The sequence below is a fragment of the Nicrophorus vespilloides genome, unplaced genomic scaffold (assembly GCF_001412225.1).
Source record: "Nicrophorus vespilloides isolate i.1.1-1 unplaced genomic scaffold, Nicve_v1.0, whole genome shotgun sequence".
Taxonomy (NCBI): Eukaryota; Metazoa; Arthropoda; class Insecta; order Coleoptera; family Silphidae; genus Nicrophorus; species Nicrophorus vespilloides.
Window position 1 is genome coordinate 72,103 of NW_017095703.1, and position 17,745 is coordinate 89,847.

General features: G+C 29.5%; 1 protein-coding gene across 1 annotated transcript; it reads right to left on the minus strand.

Moving 5' to 3' along the window:
• Positions 1-2,740: 2,740 nt before the first annotated feature.
• LOC108560703 (equilibrative nucleoside transporter 4) lies at positions 2,741-17,642 on the minus strand. The gene is made up of 8 exons (XM_017918371.1): positions 17,301-17,642; positions 17,021-17,175; positions 16,831-16,959; positions 13,055-13,129; positions 12,728-12,948; positions 11,198-11,378; positions 10,710-11,138; positions 2,741-3,464 (listed from the first exon to the last, which is right to left on the minus strand). Exons 1-8 carry the CDS (start codon positions 17,489-17,491, stop codon positions 3,256-3,258), a joined length of 1,590 nt encoding a protein of 529 aa, XP_017773860.1. The 5' UTR covers positions 17,492-17,642; the 3' UTR covers positions 2,741-3,255.
• Positions 17,643-17,745: the final 103 nt, after the last annotated feature.

Consider the following 17,745-nt stretch of genomic DNA (forward strand, 5'->3'; position numbering starts at 1 on the left):
GAAAAGCACCTGGTCCGGACGGAATACCCGCGGAAGTGGCAAAGGTGGTGGCAAAACAACACCCTAAAGCGGTTCTGAGCGCGCTCAATACCACCGCAACAGAGGGAAAGTTTCCAGAGAGATGGAAAAGGGCGAATATATTACTGTTTAAAAAAACCGGCAAGGTTACAGAAAATGCATCGTCATACAGACCTATATGTCTCATCGAAACGGCTAAAGGAGGAAGTGGCAATATGCGGGGCCTGTCAGAAAGACAGTATGGCTTCCGAGAGGGTAGATCCACTATTGATGCCATCAAAGCGGTTGTTGACATAGCAAAGAAGGCAAAAGCCGAGTCCAGGAGCATCAGAAGGCTATGTGTCCTGTACAGTGGAAAACCATCATAGAAGCAACAACAAATATGGGAATTGCAAAATACATGTACAACATAATAAGAAGCTACCTCAGCAAACGCGCGATAAAGATTCTGAGCGCCCAGGGCGTAGCTGAAATGCGTATAAACAGCGGAATGTCGCAAGGCTCTTATGGAATCTAGCATACGACGGTGTCTTAAGGATAGAACAGCCGACAGGCGTAACAGTCATCGGATATGCAGATGATCTTGCAGTAGTCGCTGTGGCAAAAACAGAGGAGGAACTTATGGAAAAGGGAAATCTGGCCATTCATAACATCCAAGAGTGAATGGATGATAGAGGACTGGAACTAGCGCCGGAGAAAACAGAAGCGGTATTGCTGATCGGAAGAAGGAAAGTCAGCACAATAATGTTCACAATGTCAGGCATAAACATAACACCGAAGAAAACTATCAAATATCTAGGGGTCCATATCGATAGCAGCCTGATTTTTTTCCATCACATCAGAACAGTAGCTTTACGTGCCACGGAGACCACTACAGCCATATGTATGCTGATGCTAAACAATAGAGGACCGAAGTCGAGTAAGAAAAGAGTGCTGGGGGCAGTGGCGTAATCGGTAATGCTACACGCAGCTCCTGTATGGGAAGAAGCCATGACGGTGAAAAGCTATAGAAACTGTCCTGCGAAAGTGTGCAATCAGGATATGCAGTGTATACTGGACAATCTCAAGAGATGCTGTACAAGTAATAGCGGGAGTGCCACCTATAGAACTACTTGCCACAGAGAGAAAAGAGAGGTCAACGGGCGCTAACAAAACGGATGCGAGAGACAGGCTGTGGCAAAGATGGCAGGAAAAATGGCAAACTTCAGAGAAGGGAGCCTAGACTAGAAGGCTCATCCCAAAAATCAAACCCTGGATTAATAGAAACCACGGGGAAGTAACTTTCCATTTGATACAGGCGCTTTCTGGACACGGACGTTTCAGTAAATATCTCCACTTCATCGAGAAGAAGGAGGACGAGAATTGCTGGTATTGCGAGGATAATGACAGCCCGGAGCATACGTTATTCAGTTGCTGCAGGCTGCGAGGAAGCATGTAACTGAAGCTTACATAGGAGTTATCCTAACCCCGCAGAATTTTGTCAGTGAACTGCTGAAAAGCAGCGACAAATGGAACGTAATTGTAAGGTATGTATCAGATGTACTCTCTACTAAAGAAGAAGATCAGAGGAGAATGGAAAGAGAAAACGAAGAAAATGGCAGTGGAAGCCAACACTGATTCAGACTATCAAGTGAGACAATCAACATCTCAGCGCAGAATCAACAAACAGGACCTGAATGCTGACGAAGAAAAGGAGAGGTTTTTAGTGGGTAAGAATCCCATAGTACCACGAATCCACCGTGGTCCCTATGCAAGGTTTTCCTCTCCTCCCAAAAAAAAATACTATTTCCCTTGTAGATTTACTTCTACTTTACAAATCCCTGCTGAATTTCAAAATAGTTTGCTTAATCTGTTAAACTATTAGTTTTTTAATATAAATATTATATCAAAATTATACCCGATGCAACTACAAATTTGAATATGAATATTCTATAGCTGACTAAAATTCTTTTATAATGCAGTTTAACACATTTTATCAGAAGCTCTAGTCAAAATCCTAAAATACATATACTTTGATGTTAGAAAAACTTGAAACTTTCAAAATTTTAAAACTTGTTTTGAAAGTCGAAAAATTTTAAAGTCAAAAAATCTCTTGGAACAGATTGTATTCAAAGTTCGAGTTATCATTAGGTAAATTCATTTATTATATACTTATATTATATAAATATATATATATATATATATGTAAGCTATTTTTTATATATGTTGAAATGAAAAAAAACTTGTTCAATACATATAGTTTATTTGTCACTAAACATAATACATAAATAAGAAAAATATATAGTAAATAACATTTATCATTATTTTATTGTAAACTCAAAAACATAATCGTCTTACTTTTAAAAATGGTTCATTCCCAAAAAACGCCTAACTTTCTGTGTTTGTTCCTTTATTCTGTAAATTCATAGAAAATAGAGATACAAAATATTTATTTGTTTAAAGACTCACTGTCTGAGATAGTAATACCCTTTTTCTTCTTTTTGAATTACTTTCTAGATATTAATCGTTTTCAGCAAACAAATAAAATTTAGGTTGGAAAACGTAAATAAAATGATTATTTTACTCAATTCAACTCTTTCAAACAATCAATAAAAAAAACATTTATAACAGACTTCATTTACATGCACACATTGTTCTAACAGAATATAGAATTTAGTTTATGATTAACATAGTATTTTTAATTTCTTTATATTTTGTATATATTATAAACATATTATCATATAGAAAATACCAACGGACATTTTGTATTCATTTAAAGGAAATCCACTCAACTCCACTCAAATAAATTTATCGTTTTGCAGCATCTAAGAAATCACCTGATTAATATATTAGTACATAAGTATTTCAATCATCGTCCGTGTGAATGATCCATCAAAATAGTGTGACCGTATCACGAGCTCACTTACCAGTATGAATGTTGATATCACACCGATAATGCATGTAATATACGATAATTGCATAACGTGCTCGTAATCGGTGTTTCCTGACCTTTGCGTTTCTTTAATATTATTTAGCTAAAATTGATGATAAACTGTGTAGTCGCTAATATAAACAATAACATTTCTCTCCTCAAACTGGAAGAGCTTCGTATGAATGTCAAGGTGACTTATTTCCTCACATTACATTGATTACTTGCAGTATTTCTGACATATCCCCTACGAGACACAAAATATGATTATTTTTTTCTCCCTTTTTGCCGTAGTTACAGCATATCGAACTCTTTTAACATATGTTCTATTAGAATGATGTAAAATTAGTTGTTGGAATGACCTCAGTTTGATTGGTTACGGAAAGGATGGTCGACACAAATGGTAGGACGGTGGTCGGCTGAATTGTTATGAAACCGCAATGGTTGTCGTCCATCGTCGGAAGTAAGGACTGGATCAGGTAGCCCATCAAGGAACCAGATATCAATCCGAAGTTGTACATCAACGTCATCAAATTACCTGCAATAGAAATATAATAATGATATGTATCGTATCTTATTGCGCAGAACTATTACGCCGTCAATTGCACTTTCCTACGTACTTCTTGTTTACACGATAGACTTTAATTAAGCAGACGTAAGTAGATACTGATTAAAACTTAAATACGTAACATTTAACATCAAAATATTCTCGTGACGTAAATTTTTTTTTATATCAGAGAATCGTAAAATGAGAGTATAAATATTACGTCTTTATTTAGTATTTTTAAATCCATAATATGAAAATTAAACATAAACATTATTAAAATTTAATTTAATTACTAACACAAAAAAACAAACCGCAATTTTCATATTAAATTTATAATTCTTAATTAATCTTAATTGTAAACAATCTAATGTTCAGAGTCAGTTTTCTTTAATTTTGAAGGGTTTAAAAATGTTTATATTTTTTTACAAAGTATGAAAATACCAACATTCTGTATACATTTAAAGGAAATTCCCTTACTGGTCCTATCTATTTAAATGGACTTCTAGCATTTGAAATAATATTAAATAAATGAAATAGTTTTCTTTATAACCTTTATTTATTTTTGCAATCTGCCACATTCTGGCAATAATCAAATATTTTTTGGTCAAGAGAAAAAAGAAGAAAACAAAATAAAATAAACAGTGAGCGGAATGATTTCCAATCGGAAAACGTTCTAAATACAAATATAATCTTAGCTAAATAATAATTTTCCTACTGGAATATTTAATAGTTTTATTGAATTTTAAATGCAACCTCACTTAATGAGCACCTCGCATAACGTAATTCGCTTAAATGTAAACTAATGTTATATACGACAATGCGTTCCATTTTGGAGTCATTTTTCTTACAATTTATAGCGAGGTTCCACGATTTGTTTTGCCATCTTCATTTATAGAGAATTATACTTTGAAAATATAATTTCTGTTTGCAGTAAAAGCAAGACAAACATTTATTGTGTCCAACCATTATTATAATATATAAACAAATTATAAAAAGACCTCCTCTAAGATACCGGATCGATATAAGTAATAATAATATGGAATTTATATGGAATCAGATGTAAAATCACTTCAATGAATCGAAACAGTTCCTAGTGTTAGTACTCATTCTAGTTGCATCGTAGTGTTGTTTGTGATCACACATATTTCCAAACTTGTGTTCGGACAAGTTATTTTGTGCAAAATTTAATAACACTTGTATATCTACGAATAGATATCATAGGTATGAAAAGCAAAATCATTAAAAATCGAGACCAAGTTATACTTTTTTTCCGACATGAAACGCATTATCGTATTTTACATTAGTTTATAAGGGGAAAATTGTTTCACTATAGGATTAAAAATCCGAAAATTTTGGAACGAATGATGTTCGTTAAGCGAGAATCGACTGTATTCTAATTTTGTAATAATCGCATCCTCAATTTTACATTAAAAACTACTTGGTAATGTCAATTAAAACCCTGTTTCTTTTTTAATAAAAAATTATAACAATGTAATCATTTCGTGGAATATGTTTATTTTTCTTTAATTTACTTTAATTTACTGAATTCCATTAGTGTCTTTAATAACACTATTCAGTATTTTTTATCATCTTATAAAGTGGTTGCATTTCAAAATACATGATAAAAACTACTTTTCTTTTATATGTTTAATCAATTTCATTATGACCTTTCTTAATACTAACAAAGTATATATATATATTTCGTCTAATACAGCGGTCGCCAACCGATGGTCCGCTAGTTAATTTTGGTGGTCCGCAGAGTGATTTGAATATATTTACAATTTTTAATCTATATTTGTATTCTACTTTTATTGATATTTTCGCCTTGTATAACAAGCCTTTACAAGCATAAGTATAATTTCATATTTTTATGAAAAATAAAAACAAAATTTTTAATTTACTGGTCCGTGGGATACAATAATTTGAGTGGTCCATGAGGTCATATGAACCTATTCACACAAAAAAAATGAAGTTCATCTCATTATTATTAGTTTTTCATTCAGATTATAACTTCTTAAAACTTATTTTTTATATGTTTTACTAAAAAATCATGATATATTGTTTTTTTTTTTTCTAAATTTACTATAATAACATAACACTATTTTTGTGCAGTTATATAAAAATCCTTTATTCGGTTTTGTACTTTTTCTCTAATAAAGTGTAACATACATTGGAAGGATTATCTGAATAATATAAATATTGTGTATAGATGCAAAACTGAAAATAGGCAATAGGTAAAAACTCAAGGCTGTTGCAGTGCAGTCGTACTGCATAAAAATAAATTTAAATATTAAAATCAAACAAAATCTAAATAAATACTATTAATATTATACAATTCCCTTCCATTGCATTTGTACATATGAAATTGAAAAGCTTATGAATTATTAGTCACGCACAATTGTTTTTTTTGTGATAGGAAAAATAATATATTAAACTATTCTTCTTTTCAATTTAAATAATAATAATGTTTATTGCATCAGTCGTACAAAAAAACATATACAGAAATAAAAAGAACACAATAAATATATATATATTAAATAAAAAAAAGTATACTGATACAAAGGGCTATTGCTTTTCAATTTATTTTCTCTATAATCAATAATAATTGATATGGCCACTATGTGATAGCTATCGGTGGCAATCGAAAGCCCGACAACAGAAATCCCAACGTTCGAAATCCCGACTTTCGAAATCCTGACTATATCGAGCGTAGTCACTTTTAAATTGTTATTAATAATAAATAACAATTAATAACATAATTGTATTTCAGATTAATTCATATTGCTAAGGTATATTATGAATAATTCAACAAAATCAAATAAATTAATAATAATTTATTGTTATTAATAATTAAAATGTAGCACTTGGTGACTATGCTCCGAAATAATTTTAAAATGTTATTGTAGAAATTTTCGACTTTTATACTCTCTGACTAATAATATAAAATAACAGTTACATTTATACAAATAATTGTATAACCGAGACGAAATACATTTTTTCAATGTTACTAATAATAAATAAGTGAAGACCAGTTGTATAGTTTTCCTGTCTGTATTGAGAAGAATGTATAATTATATAAAATAGTTGTAGTTGAGTTGTATGGCTATCAACGAAACAATAATATCAACAATAATAATGAGATATAAGAATTGATAAAAGTTTGTTTTGTATTTTACAACAATGCTTCATAAAATATTTTTAATGTTTCTGCGGCAATAAGGTTTAAACCAAAAGTTTACCCATACATTTGTATTATATTTAAATTTGTTCGTAACTCTCAAAATTATCTCGAAAATCACTGTTGATATCAGTGGTGGTCCCCCTCAATCATAGGGAAACATGCATTTGCCATCACCTGATACAACAATGCTCCGATAATATTTATAAACAATAAAATCGTTACATTCTCTGTATAAAGTGTAACCATGGTAACACTTTTATTAACATTGACCTTCTCCGATAACGAAACATGAGTAGTCGCGATAAGTTTCGATGAAAGGATAAAAAATAAATAAATAAAGCCTACTCGTTTGTTATGATTACAACAATAATAAAAAAAATTATATAATAATCGCATGATTGTACCGGCCGGCGAAATTGTTGTTCTATCAAATCGGAAGAATCCCGGCTGATAATTTTCTCGTATTTTGATTTAAAATATTTATTATTATTTTTATTTTTACAAGATATCGGCTTCAGCAGAATTTTTTTGCAGTTTTTTATCTCTGGTCGAAACGAAAATAACATACACCACTTGTCGAATGATCTTATTGAAATGACTTAATAATTTTATCGCTTACAACACTGATCAAAATTGAAATTTTGCAATCATGACCCGACCAACCGAAAATATTTTCGGATTGATTGTATTAGATGTGCATGTATCGAAATCGTTTTCAGTCTATTTTTTTCGATTACAACCTTTCACCATAATGTTAATGTGATAATAACTTTATCTCTGCTCCTTTTCAATTATTTGTTAATAAATAGTCAGCATATTGATACACCAAAAGTAGTAAACAGATTATATTTTTACTAATTGCACTTTTTGGAAAACAATTCCTAGATAATCTACTTAATTTATAGTGACATTAGATCTAGTTTCAGTTTCTATTTACTTAACATCTTTTTCGTTTAAGAGATATTAATGAAAATTATTAAGCAGTCAATTAAGAAAGTTGAAACTAAGAGATTTCAATTTCCCAAACTATAAATGTCTTTATTTTAATATCGGCTTCTTAAGTAATTGTAGATAATAACTACAAATGTTGTATTAAATCCTACTTTATTTAATTTGCCGTCAATAAAAAAAGCACACTTTGTGGTAAAACAAATAACAGAAATTTGAATCAATTTGGGTTATTTTGGAAAGACGTAAACAGTGTTAGTGTAGGGCTTCCCATATATTGTTAACACAGGCCCTCCAAACAGTGTTATTCAAATTAGATACTCTTAAGTTAATGGTTCCCTTATCCACAGAACTTTTTTTTAAGGTTTTGAACAGAAGACTTTGGATATTTACTAAGTTTAATTTAACCCGCAAGTACATTAATTGAAATTGATGTATATATATATATTTAAATATTTAAATGACTAAGGAAATGTCAAGGAGTTCCTAAAATATACATTTCATTGGCTTACTCTAACAAAAATATATAGAAACATGAACCTGTACATTGATTGATACATTGAGAGAATCTGATGGGCATACAGCAACATCTATTAATAAAATAAACTAACTATATCTGAAAATCCAATATTTCAAGTTAATGTTATCAAGTAGTGTAAAATTTAATGCCACATTTTTATTTATCATTTTTAGAAGTTTCAGAAAGTTTCATCAAATGTTGACTTATAAAGATTGTATTCTCTTGTACACAAGATAGCTTAAGTATAGACAAATTTAAACTTAAAACATTAATTTAATTTTTTATCAATAATTTTTCAAGAATATTAAAGAATATGGGTCAATACTTAAGTTCACATTAAAATAAAAGAATTAGCCTTCAAATTAGATATTATATTTATGTAATAGATGTAGAAAAATATGTATAATTGATTTTTCGTTCAGTCAATCAATATATAAATTTAATTAGGATTGTAAATATTTAAAAAATTGGAGTTATAAACTGTTTCAAAATATATTAATTAAAAACAAATTGAATTATTATACATTAATAAAATATAGATATGTGAAATGCGACTCAAGTGTTCAAAATCAGAAAACTATTTTTTTAGATTATAGTAATTGACGTAGAATAAATTATGTATTTGTGTTTATTGGAACATAATATACGTGAGAAATAAACAAATTTAAGATATTATGGAAAGATTTTAGATAATAAATGCGAATCGCAAATTATAGCGAATCTCCGTCAAGTTGAACGTCAAAGCCAAAGTGCTGCACTAATTAATTATTAATTGAAAAAAATATCCAAGATCGATCATGTTTACAATCGTAGTATTTCGACATTCATTTCGCTTAATGCGTAATATTTAAAGCAAAATGAATTAAGTCAAGTCTCATGTTTTGTGCAGTTTATTTTTTGTATGTATATTGGCGAAAACAATTATAAGCACTAAGCGAGGTATTGCAGTATAAAACTTTTATTTTCTTGATACTATTAAAAGAAATAACAGAAGACGATGATTAAATTATAAGAAATATGAAATAAAAACAACAGTAAATTTAAATTTATAAAATTAACTCTTTGGCCAAATGTTATTACAAAATATTATTTAAGTCTCTATTGCTATATTAACACAAATACGAAGATTAATTAATGAAAAGAGTTTATATTGTTTTGCCTAAATAATTCAGAATAGACAATTACAATAGATATTTTGATCTAAGTCAATCTTAAAGATAAGTTTTTGCATAATTCAAGTAATTACAATTTCATTTTCATCTTTAGAATAGTTTATCAGAGAATATAATACAAAATACAATTTCAAATACCAAAGAATGTATGACCGTTTAAATTTATATATACATAATTTGCATTTATTAAGTATTTGTAGCAAGTAAACCTAGCAAGAGTGTTTGTAAAAAAAACACAAGATTAAAAATATTTAAACAAAGTATTATAGTAGTGTATGTAACCCAACATACACGATCACATGTTTGAATAATGGTGTAAATTATTATTAAATGAGTCATCTAATAGATACGGTCAACAACTTATTTACTGTTTCTCGATTTTTCTTGTGGTGACATATATACTTGTGAATCGTTAAATCAGTCGTGTTATATTTTAAATGATTTCATCCCTATTTCTAGTAACCTTTTAGTGCTTATTAGATTTTTTTTTATTTGGTATGAGTTTCAAACTAACCACATTCGTATTAGATTTTCTAATACAATCGACCATAGACAATGCGTGATGAGTTGTCCTCTTCAATTTTTAGTAAAAAGTAAACCTGTAAATTAATTAATTTTTGCTAATGTCAATCATTTTCTGTTTTAATTATAAATGTATTAAAGGTCACAAATTATTAACTTATAAAAGATTTTAACGATTTCTAACAGAAATTAATCATACTTAACATAATCCTTTTGAGCCATTATAATAATCCTATGATTTGAAAAAAAAAATTATTTATTAATTATATCATTGCACCATACGAAAACCATAAAAATATATTTGCAATTATTTAATAAATTATAATTATATCGGTTCTATCCCGGGAAATTTGACTAGAATTTATATGATAATAACTAATTTCAAAATAGGATTCCGTGTTCAAATATTTTTTAATTTACGACCGCAAAATCGGTCATAATAAGAGCCACATGTGGCTCCGGAGCCGCGGATTGCCAATACCTAGCTTAGGTCAATGCAACCTAACTTACTGCCCATTATAACCTAATCCAACTTTGGAGATTTGATACTTTAAATATTGAATATTCTATTTATTCATTCCAAATTCTGCGCATTTCGTATATTATCCGCTTGATCATTTTAAAATACAGCATAACGAGCATTTCGCTTGACGAGCAAAATGATTTGCAAGGAAAATGACTCGCTTAACAAGCGACATTTCGAATAACTACCTGCTACATAATTTTCAAAACTTGTGTACACATATTATGTGTATTTTTGAATATGTTAACCATCTTCGATTTTCTTTTGGAACTTAATCCGTTCCGCTCGTTATGCGAGTTTCCACTGTACATAATATATATGATAGAATGGTCAATAATCGAATGAAAAGAGAGAATAAAAGTTAACTCACCTGTTAACTCTTTGTTGTAATCGGCTACTTTGCTTGGTGCTTGGATCATCGGAATGCTACCCAAGATTCCGTTTGTGAGACCAATCAACAGAGACAGACTAAATGCGAATATCTCAGCAGTGAATATGGTGTCACGGAGGGGCACCGTGCACATCAACATCATGGGAATCAACAGAATCCTTAGCAAAGACCATCGGATTAATTTCCTCTCAGACCAAATCGAAGTCGACGAGAACATGAGCTTGCCCAGCAGATCGGCCCCATTAAATATAGCCATCATCAGGATTGGCATCCATGAACCTAATCTGCAGCTGACTATTTCCGACGCAAGACCCGGATATAGACAGAGCGTCACGAAGTAAACCAAACCAATAGATATCATGTAGGGATAAATTTGTTTGGTAATGACAATTCTCGCTTGAAAACCACCTGAAACAAATAGAAATTTGTAATATTTTTGTAATATTTTATTACGATTGTTTCTATACGTTTTATATCTGGCATTCCTCCAAGGCGTACACATCGTCCGCGAACTACGAAGTCTTCGACTTTGAAATGCAATGGTTTTGCTGCTGGCTCGTATAAAGGATTCGTAAAAGACAATGATGTGTTGGCTGGCGGACTATTCTGAATTCTCAACATTCCATATTGCAAATCTGCAGGATCTGACTAAAAAGATACAACAATATTCTTTTACTATGAAACAATTCATTATGTCGTAAAATATAATGATTATATACAATTGCAGATTTATAATTATTGATATAAACAAGGTAATTAATTGACAAATGTACATAATGCGAATATATTCTTGTTTATTTCAAAATATCAAAAATATAAATTACATAAACATTCGTTGCGCATATGAAGAATATCGCAACACTTCGCATTTACCCGCACAATCTGTTCCACAAATATAAATCCAAAAAAAGAGACTCAATTTGTTTTGAAATTTTCAACCGGATAGTTAATCCGGACTGATCGAAGCAGTACTATGAGAGGTATAGCTGTAAATTGGTATTATAACATTTTATGAACTATAGATATGTTATCTTATTTTTTTTTATAACACACATTTCAGTTCCCATTAATATTTTATTATTATATGTAAGAGCTGAGTCAATATGATCACTTTTTTTATATGAATCCAACTTCTAACAATAAAATACCAGACAAAAGAACACAACACTTTATTAAATATTATGATTAATTTAGATAAAGGCTAATTGGCTATATTAATAGCTGTTATGGAAATAGATAAAAACATAAAATATATTAAATGTGGGGCCGAATGTATAAAGTCATTAGCCCTTTGCCCAGCTGCATTTATTAATTTCTATAGAATTGTTAATTTTAAGGTTTAAATGTTTAATTATAATAGTATGCTATGTTTTTGGCAAATATTTGAGGTTTCTGAACTAATAGAATTAAATAGTAATACCTCGCATAGTGCGGTTTCGATTAATGCGGATTCACTACAGTACGAAAATTACGTGCTATAATTTTTTTTCTGAATACAATTGCAAACAACAATGAATAACTATAAATCAATAGAATTTGACGGTAATTGATAACCTGCTTGCATATGATTTTTTATATAATTTTTAATTATTTATATTTACTAAACCACTACACCTAGTGCATATAGTTGGTAAGCCTCGATAACGATTGGATATATAATTTATGATATGGAATTAAAATAAGATTAACAAAAATGTAAATCTGCTGTCTACTGATAAATATTCACTTTGTAATTATTAATTAACAGCGTTTTCGATGTCAACAAAATTCAACAACATATTGATTAATTGTATTGGCAACAATACAACATACAGATTAATTACTTATATTTATAAAACCAATTGGATTAAGTTTATTTTAAAAAATTGTCTTGGAATTTTTTTGTTCATAAATAGTGGATTATTTACGTTTCAAAATATTAATTATGTTTTGTTTATGTAAAATATTATATATATATATATTTATTTTATAAATGAAACTAAGAGTGAAATACTTACTCCATCTTCCGTAGGTTCCAAAACAATTTTGGTTTTAGCTCGATCGAAAAGTGCTATGTAGAATTGTATAAAGTCGCTCTTCCGTATAGCATGGTAACCTATGAAACAGCATGCCACCGATATGATGGAAATGAGGAAGAAGTAGACTGTGCTTCCCACTATTTCCGTGATCAACAGTTTTGTCACCACCCTAACAATCGACGTAAACACACCGGAAACACCTGAAAAATTATATCTCATTAATATTGCACATTTGCATCATATTATTATCATGAATTCATTCAAAATATATGCATTACAATTATAACATGATTTTAGAATAATTACTTTCTCCGACCATCAGGGCCTGCGTGTACTTGGCTGGTAACATACTGGTGTAACCATAGAAACTGGACTGTTGAACTGCAAAGATGTATTCAATAAATAAAATTATTATTATGATGTAATAGGTACTACTATTATTTCTATTTCTTATAATATTATCAACACTGTTAAACATGTTCAGTATTAGATCTACAAATGGTGCAGATCATCCATCTAAGTTTCCGCTCTTCTGATACTTGTTAATGCTCATAAAAATTAAGAAAATATTTTTTAAGAAAAAAAAAATCCATAGAACTGTTAGAATGTTGACAAGGGGGCAGGAATGATGGACTTTAGGTATCCAGAAAGTACAGCGATTTTTTCACCTGTGCTGAGGTGCTTTCTAGACATGGATGAAGATTAAATTGAAAGAACTGCAAAGAAGATGGAAGACCGGAGCATACTTTATTTAGGTACAGAAGATGAAGCAAAACGCGGATCTTGGGATATTGCTTAAACCAGACACTTTCGTTGGGACAATGTTGTATCGTATCAAGTGTGCGTCCTTGAAGAAGGCCAATGGAGAGTTGTAGTAGACACTAACATAGAGTACTTTGCGAGTGCACAAATACAATCAACAATGATTAAATAAAAGTACTGCATGATTTATGAAGAATTTGAGAGGTTTTAGTGGGTAAGAATCTATAAAACAAACAAACACTATTTTGGGGAACACTGTTTGGAAGCCTTTTGCTAACTCTTTTTGGTGTCCATAACTGAAGAAAGCAGCAGCGTGGTTAGAAATCATGTCTGAATCCACCAATGTGTAGCACAAATCGCACTTCCATGATTTTATAGTTTTAATAGTTTAAATTTCCTTAAAGTGCTTTTTAATAATAGCAACATTTGAACATTGTTTCAACTAACAAAACAATAAAAAAATACGTATTTTTACAATAGAATTGAATAATTGACCTTTTATCGTATATAATTTACAATCTATATCCGTCCTAAATCCCTCTTCAATAAACATAATTCGATACAATAAAACATGTACCTCACGCAAAATGTGGCCAATTTCTAATTGCTCAAATTGAAACATATATAAATCAATTATAATCTAATGAATTTTTTCTATTGTTTCTTATTTAGTATTCAATCTTTTCAATATAAGTTTTTTTTTCAACATATTTTTGTGCGTATTTCTATTCAAGAAAATTTTTCAAAAAATCATATTAATACTATAATATAGATTCCAAGAATGTTTAGTAACTATTTACTAAACTAACACTCAATATTTTTAATGATTAATAACAAAGATTCACAAACCAGTGAAGACATATTAGTAGTTGAGGCCAAACCTCATCATCTTAATCTTGTTATCGGTAGTATTCTTATCTTGTCTGTATTGTTTCATGTAAATTACATCATATTTTGAAACCTTTCATTCACATGTGACTTTTTTTTTAAATCGTTCATTATTGGGCGCAGCAAATTTATCTCATTTCTCGTCTACCAAGCCAATAAATTACAACGCATCAAACTATCGTAATTCCATGTGTCGGTGAGATTTTCAAATACACAGAAGTGAAACACGATCTTATATCGTGATTTAATATTAATTCATTGACTAATTCAACGACATTCCAGCAAACAATAACGTATTTACTCAACTTGTAGCGCGTATAATCAAATGTTTTTTTATTTACATTCAAAGCAATTAAAACATGACACATTATTTCTATATTTTTTTAGCTTCATATTTGAATTAACATTTTCTCACGATGAAGCAAATAATAATAATAAACAAGATTTATTGTATAACTAAATACAAAGGGCTATATAGGTCTTAGTCAAATATTAAAGGTAAGAGATAATGTTTTAAGTTCAGAATTTGATACCGAAAATATTTATAGTTAATTATTAGTAGCAAATTTTAAACATTAAGCTTTTCGCCTCCTTCAATTTACAAAAAATATCATTACTAAGAAATTCTATTTATGTTATTATACATCATAATTAAAAAGGAATAGAAAACACAATTACTTCTGTAAATAGTTTGAAATCGGACTGATCCAGGACTTTAAAACTGCATTCAAATAAGTAATAAAGAGAAAAACGATCATTTGTGTATAAAAAATAATTTCGTATATTTATTTTTCAATCAATTAAAATTTAGTTTTGAAATTTTCAAACCGTACTATAGTGCAGTGTATGTATGAAATATATACACTTCTTTTTACATTAGATCTTTTATAAACATGCTACTTAATAAGGCAAAAATTGCAAAAAAGTAGAATCGTAGAATCAGAATATAATAAAAACTAAAATTGCAAATACAGTGGAACCTCGCTTAACGAACAAAATTAATTGTATCAAAAATGACTCGCTTAACGAACGACGGGGAGAAGAGAAGTCCCGTATTGTGTGCCTGCTACATCATTTTCTACAATTGTTTCACTATACGAGTATTTCACTATTAGAGTAAAAATACGGAATTTTTGGAACGGATTATACTCGTTAAGCGAGGTTCCACTGTATATTCAAATTACTCTGCGGTCCATGCAATGCAAAATATAAAAGTGGTATCTGGAGTGTACATTATAATGATTTGTGATAGTTAAAATTGGTATTAGAATAATCTGATTAGAAATATAATCTCAAGTATTAATCAAATAGATTTTTTGTTAAAATTTTGCACTCAAAAGATTCAAACAATAAAATATTGTCGTTTATAGTAAATACATTAAATTTTCGATTGTGAAATACTGATTCAAAAAATATGTTTTGAATCGGTCGGAAAAACCTACAGTCTGTTAAATGTTATTATTTAAATATCTTAAAAAAAGAATAACTTTATTTTTTTTTAAATACAAAATTGTTTTAATCATCTATTCCTTAGGAAATACAAACAAATTATTTAACACTAAACAATTTCAAAAATTGTTACTTATATTTATTAAAAGATATGTGCAAGGGATTTTAAATACTTTGTTTATATTAAAAATGTATTTTTTATAATTGTAACTATGTACAAATAATTGTATAAAATTTTAAATTTATACTTTGCAGCTAATATATAAATGTCATTAAGATGATGGAGTTAAAATATATGTGTTTGTTCAGAAAATTAATGTATAACTTTTATCCCCCACCAAATTATGAACTTATATACAAAATAATTGATAATTTTATATGGTCTGTCACACGTATATTTGTTCATTTTTTCTAAAATTGTATACTATCTCCATTCGAATTGAGTATGTTTTAAATCCATTTATTACAACTAATATGATTGTGCAAAATTATAAAAAGACGTAAACGTACTTAAAAATTTAATGATTACGTTGTAATCCATAGATGATTATAACAAATTGTTGTAGCTTAACATATTTAATAAACAAAATATAATCAATTAGAATAAGCTGTTTCGTTTTCAAAGAATAAATTATATTATCTCTTAACTCGTGATAACTGCTTTTGATGTATATATTTAATAATGTATTTTTTAGAATATTTCTCGTTACCTATTGATTCCCCAAATTGTGCGTCAGATCACGAAAAAAATACTAAAATTAATTGTTCACTTATCGCTGATATGTTAATCCCTTATAACTCTTTATTATATATGTATTTAATTTTCTATATTAGGTCATGCTGATAATTCATAAATGAAAAACAAAAATGTATTCAAAAGCTTAAGAGTAAAAGTGCATACTAAGTTTGTCAACAACTTGTTGTTTTTATATATAAATTTTAGAGCGTTGTATTATAATAAATTAAAAAAAATGTTAAAATACCTGTACATCCAACAGCTACTGTAGCAACAGCAACCAAGTTGATCATGTAGGATACACCAGCCCCGAAAACTTCCCAATAAACTTCGCAAGTGACGACGAATATGAGAGTGAAGAATGAAATAATGTACCCTGAAATTAATAATAACATGATACAAACACCAATAACTGCAAGTCTTCAAATCGAATTTACCAAAATTAATTCTTGCAGTTAAACTGTAGGATTCCACAAGAAAATTATTAGTTAGAACTGTAGCGAAAGCTGTTGAGATGTAGATCAAAGACATGTCAAAGACAACCGGTGCTCCGGAGTATCGGTTCTTAAAGAAGTCCATAGCCATTATGAAACTAAAAAAAATAAGTATTTATACAAAAATAATATCTAGCATCTAGATTTTTTTTTCTTGTTTTTTTATTTGGTACTTGTAAATAGATTCTCTTATCGTGGTATCAATAAAGTAATTGTAATGTACCTGTTATATGGAAACAGAAATCCAGCTCCTCCTAATACGAATGATAAGTATATAATATTGTAATTGTCCTTTGGTGGTGATATGTTGGACATGTGAAAATTGGAGATGTTGTTCATTTGGCTAGACGAGTTCTCCGGACTATGTTCGGTCCTCTTCTTTTTCTTCAGTCTGTAGTAGCCCGCTTCTTCCATTTTGCAGATTTTGTGTACTTGCACTTTATAATACGGAAACTTGTGCAAGATTTATCTATGCCATTCTGTGGTGTGTGTTTTCTTGTACTCTTCAAATTAGAACACTATTGATTTTCCAGCGCGCAGTGACGTAAAACTAGCTGCGTTCAAGGGGTTGACGGGATTTTCGCCGGGAAACTCAATCTCTTCCTTTTCTTCCATTATATTGGGTTTCTCTTTATTAAATACTATTTTTTTAAATCTATTAACTACTT

What these genes read in the sequence shown, in the direction of transcription:
- LOC108560703 (XM_017918371.1), bottom strand. Translation starts at nt 17,491, where the DNA reads ATGGAAGAAGCGGGCTACTACAGACTGAAGAAAAAGAAGAGGACCGAA. An exon ending in AGGAATGCCAGATATAAAAC is followed by an intron (nt 11,139 to 11,197) that starts GTATAGAAACAA and finishes TATTTGTTTCAG; the next exon opens with GTGGTTTTCAAGCGAGAATT. An exon ending in TTACAACAAAGAGTTAACAG is followed by an intron (nt 3,465 to 10,709) that starts GTGAGTTAACTT and finishes TTTCTATTGCAG; the next exon opens with GTAATTTGATGACGTTGATG.